At 42.9% G+C, this 5,045-nt stretch overlaps 1 protein-coding gene across 1 annotated transcript in view; it reads left to right on the forward strand.

The window, feature by feature from the left end:
• LOC137967271 (uncharacterized) overlaps nt 1-1,380 on the forward strand; it is a 19,954-nt gene extending 18,574 nt beyond the window's left edge. Inside the window, exons 4-5 of the mRNA XM_068813793.1 lie at nt 936-1,048; nt 1,313-1,380. Coding sequence (XP_068669894.1) covers nt 936-982 — 47 coding nt within the window. The 3' untranslated portion in view covers nt 983-1,048; nt 1,313-1,380. The remainder of the gene's footprint in view (nt 1-935; nt 1,049-1,312) is intronic.
• Nucleotides 1,381-5,045: the final 3,665 nt, after the last annotated feature.

Consider the following 5,045-nt stretch of genomic DNA (forward strand, 5'->3'; position numbering starts at 1 on the left):
CGTATGCAAGGATACTTTTATAACGATAAAACTGTTCATTTTTTGAGGAGAATTAAGGTTTTGATCGTTGGAATGAAAGGGATCAAAGGCAGGTGAAGGATCCATTCCCAAGCATCCATGGGAAGATCCAAGAAAGTCGAGTTATTCCTCACCAGGACTACCCTGTGACTATTGTCAACAGAGCATGCGCCATCTGGGGTGCGAGTTGGTGCCAAGAGAAGCGACAGCATTTCGTTCAGCGGCCACGTTGAATATTTAAGCAGTAACGACTGCATCTGGGAGGGAGGCGCGGTGGTCTCATGGTTAGTGTGCTCGACTTCGGAGCGAATGGTCCGGGTTCGGGTCCTGCCCGTGGACATTGTGTTGAGTTCTTGGGCAAGACACTTTACTCCCTCGGTGCCTCTCTCCACCCAGGTGTATAAATGGGTGCCGGTGAATTTAATGCTGGGGGTAACCCTGCGATGGACTAGCATGCCATCCAGGGGGGAGTAGAAATACTCCTAGTCGCTTCATGCTACAGAAACCGGGAATAAGCTCCGGCCTGATGGGCCACTTGGCTATTAAGCTGACTTTACATAACGACTGCATCTGAGTTCGTAACGTCATCGGAATTGAAATACCCGGATTTGACCATCCAAACGATTCCAAATTCTTTGCGTATTCAAAATTTCCGCTCTGGAAAGTGGATTCAAAAAAATTGTGCATTCGCATGCCGGATTTTCCGGACACGTGTGGATGGAAGGCAAATCCGCAGAGAAAAAGTTGCCGATTAAAAAAAATCATACCAGGATAAGTGTGGATGGGACCATGGTGACATTTATCTTACCTTGCAGAAACGTGCAACTCGGTATCCTCCACTTTTGGATATATCTCGAGTTTTCCTTGACTGTTTTTTCGTAGTATTAACTTCCTCTCATGTCCGTTTATCTTTTAAGCTTGCGAGACTTTTAGCGGCACACTGACCATCAATAACAGAGAGTGAAATTTCCCCCTAAAGAACAGATCCACGGAGGATTTCTACGACATGAAGGAAGATTTTGAAACAACGGTAAGTAGTAGATATAATTGTTTCCCTCGGAAGTCTTTTCTCTCTGGCCTTTTGACGGTAAAATGTAGCCTGTGGGGTTGAAGAGCGCAAATAACCGAGGGACGTGTGGTTAACACGTTTCCATTTTCAGCGATATATATCCACAAGCCTCGATCGTAAGATGAGAAGGCTGGCTTTTTGGTAAACGAAAGCAAATGCGAATCACACCTTTTACTCGCAAGTAGATACATCATTTATTGGGGTTGCTGTTGATTTATGTTTTAGGTGAACGACGAATTAAAGAAATCCTCTGTCGCCGAGTACTATTATGGATGCAGGGTACAGGATCTCAGGTACTGGCGGAGATGCCTTGAAATGTGGATACCACTGAATGTAGATGGACCCTCCACGCCCTCAAATCCCCTAAGAACTAAAGTACATATTGTTCCCATTCAAATTTTTTTTTATCTTTTTCAAACAAAGCATTTGTTTCATTCAACAATGAATTTAAAAATCACCTCTTATCACTGTAAATGTTCAGGGCGCCGCCTTCTTCAATTCTTATGACGTGTTACGGTTGCCCCATTGTTCAGCGATGTACGAGTGCTCTTTTTGTCAAAGCAATGGGCGACAAATAAAAAGTTTTCTTTCAGGATTTTGTGTTAAAGTTGATTGGTTTAAGGTTTTCTTTTTGTAAAAGTGGAAGTCTCGTTTCATAAACTGTAGTCTTTTTGTTCTCCTTTGCGCTCTTTTGATTATAAATTAAGTGGAGCTCCACTTCTCTTTTAGCGAGCCTCAAGCCCAATCCTTTCTCTATTGAAGAGTGGTTCTTTATTCGGCTTCATAAATGTGGAGGCATCGTGTACACATGAACAATAACCTTGCAACCCCGCAGTGTCGGCTATGATAAATAGCCTACAAAAATTTGGTTTTATTAACGGAGTTGATAATGTAAATTGGCCACCGTACAGAGATTCTAAAAGCTGACGTTTAGAGCGTTAGCCCTTCGTCAGAGCGAATCCAACGTCAGCTTTTAGAATCTCTGTACGGTGGCCAATTTACATTATCAACTCCGTTGATAAAACCAAATTTTTGTATACTACTTCCCCACCGACGCAGCACCACAGTTTCGTTAGAAACTACCCCCTTCATTCATATGATAAATAGCCGTCTTGCTGGTTTGCATGTGACATCACGGTGGCCGTGTTGCATGGTAAGAACAATAACCTGTTTCTCCGCTGGGCACTAAATTTTATTATTATGCAAATTCTGTGAAAAGAAATAGTATTGTATTGCCATCCAACATGGCCGCCGTGTCACGGGGGTGCAAACTAAAGGTTGGTTTTTACTAGCGACGGAGTCGGAGTCGGAGTTGTAGTCGGAGTCGTAAGAGCGCTTATGAGCTAGTGAAAATCAAAGATCGGAGTCATAAGCGGAGTCATAAGCTGGACGGAATCGGAGTCAGAAGAATCAGAACGTTCCCATTTTCTTCTTACTCCGCTTATGACTCCATCGCTTATGATCCAGTGAAAACTGGATTGTCGGAGTCGGAAGCAGAAGCGAAAGAACCAACCAATCACAATGCTTGGAATCGAGTATTGTGATTGGTTTCTTCTTCCGCTTCTGCTCCCGACTCCGAAAATGCAGTTTTCACTGCATCATAAGCGACGGAGTCATAAGCGGAATCGGTATTCTGCTTCCGACTCCGACGGATTGATTTTCACTAAATCGTATCGCTCTGCGCTTCTGATAACTACTCCGACTCCGACTCCGTCGCTAGTGAAAACCAGCCTTAAAGGTTATGACTCCGCTTACGACTCCGCTTACGACTCCGATCTTTGATTTTCACTAGGCCATAAGCGCTCTTACGACTCCGACTCCGACTCCGTCAATAGTGAAAACCAGGCTTAAGAATACGCGAACGTCTTAAACATAATATCTCTATTTTGGCACACTTTGCATGTATTTTGTCCACAGTATACATACATACAAACTTAATTGACCGCTCCCTTCAAAATGCTGCGTGATTGTTCTTTTTCTGATGCTACTCTTTTGGACTTTCTTTTGACAGAAGTGGGAGTATTATAGTGGATTTCTTGATTTTTACAAGTCCAGACTTTGCCGGAACAATCCAGGATTTACAGGACGCACTCGTGGGCCGGGTTAATAATACAAAGCTCGGTTCTTTTACCGTAACCGCTTCCGAAGTCGCAGGTATAAGCACTTAGACCTTTAGCAGACTGTACACAGTAAAGGCGTCTGATTCTTAGTTGAAATAAGAACTGATAGAAATTTTGACCAGCGGTCTAAGGCAAAGTAGAACAGCCTGTCTTGGGGTAGTAGTGTTGTTGGACCAACGGGTATGTTTTGAAAGGGTGAGAGAAGGTGATCATCACTTGTTCACGTCACTGCTGCGCTGGCAAAAACGAAGTAACCACTTCAAAAGTCTCAGGTAAGCAGCTTTAAACCTTTGGTACACTGTGCACACTATGAATGTCTATCAAAACTAAAACTCGTAGTCTGGCGTCCCTAAAATCATCCCCAAGGGTTTTCTCTTTGGAGGGTGTGTGTTTGGCCTCCTCCGCCCAAATAGCGGCAGTGTAAAGCCTTTGTAATGAGTTTGGCAAGCATTGTCTCCTTCTTTGTACTGTACTTTAAGTAATTAATTAATTAATTTCCATTTATAGTAGCGAAATGTAATTGTTCACTAACTCTTCTTTGTTTTTAGTCGATGATTTCGACGAATGCAAAGCCCACCAAGACAATTGTGGGCATCACGCTACGTGTGTCAACAAGGAGGGATCGTTTGAATGTAAATGCAATGATGGCTTCGAAGGCGATGGCATCTCTTGCAAAGGTACGTGGGATAAAATAAACTACCGTTGGATCATGCAGTTGGTCCAGCAAGTCTTCTCGGATAAGGACTATTAACTGTAGGCCCCGTCTCAAAACGTCTCAACTCTGTGGGACGTAAAAGAATCCACACACTCTTCGTGATACCTTGGCGGGACAGGACACCCTCTGGTGTTGATATATCGTCTATTTCTCAGAGAATTAGAAAAACCGGCGCGAGACTGCATGTGTTATTTGCGGTACGTAAACCATTATCATTATCAAAAATAAATGAATAAATGAAATAATGAATTAGTGAATGTAGAAACGAATGAACGAAGCAATTTCAATTTGTTACGCCTCCACAGAAAAGGCGTTCGGCCCCAGAATCCACAGAATTTACAAATATCGGTTTTTGGAAAGAGGGGAAAACCCGAGCAACCGGAGTTCAAAAAAATCTCTCATAAAAGAGTACAGAAGCAACTAACTCGATGTACATTTGACGTCGAGTCCGAGAATTGAACCTTGGACAGAATTGTCTCGTCAACACGCATCCGTCCCTGCTCTTCTATTGCTTTAAATTGGCAAAATTAATTTTGTGCTCTTCTTCTCAATCGCACAGCTCAGACGTTTATCATCAGCTGAGTTTTTATTTCGTTGCTTTAGTCGTGCTGTCTTAGAAAACCGATGTTCCTAGTTTTTGAAAAAGGACTGACAAAGACGATCACGATTTTTGCATATCTTTAGGTCTAAAGTTAAAGCTAATAAGCTTGGAAGAAAAAGGAAAAGGAAAGGAAAGGAACTTTATTTAAGTGTCTAGTAGATTTAGCGCTGGAGCACTAATTGGGGACACTGTAAAGTGAAATTAACAATTAACACAACAAGTCAAATGTTGGTTTTTGAGGAGAGGGGAAACCGGAGTACCCGGAGAAAACCTCTCGGTGCAGAGTAGAGAACCAACAAACTCAACCCACATATGACGCCGAGTCGAGGAATCGAACCTGGGCCACATTGGTGGGAGGTGAGTGCTCTCACCACTGCTTTCAATAAATTTTCTGATGGGGCTTTCTCCCCACCGGAGCCTATATTTCTGCATCCCTCCACCTCTGATGAGCTGTTCTTTCCAAACCTCGACCGTTTATTATTCCTTAAAATATACTGATTTCGGCTTTTTAACACTTCTTCC

The sequence above is a fragment of the Montipora foliosa genome, chromosome 8, assembly GCF_036669935.1.
Source record: "Montipora foliosa isolate CH-2021 chromosome 8, ASM3666993v2, whole genome shotgun sequence".
In the NCBI taxonomy this organism is placed as follows: domain Eukaryota; kingdom Metazoa; phylum Cnidaria; class Anthozoa; order Scleractinia; family Acroporidae; genus Montipora; species Montipora foliosa.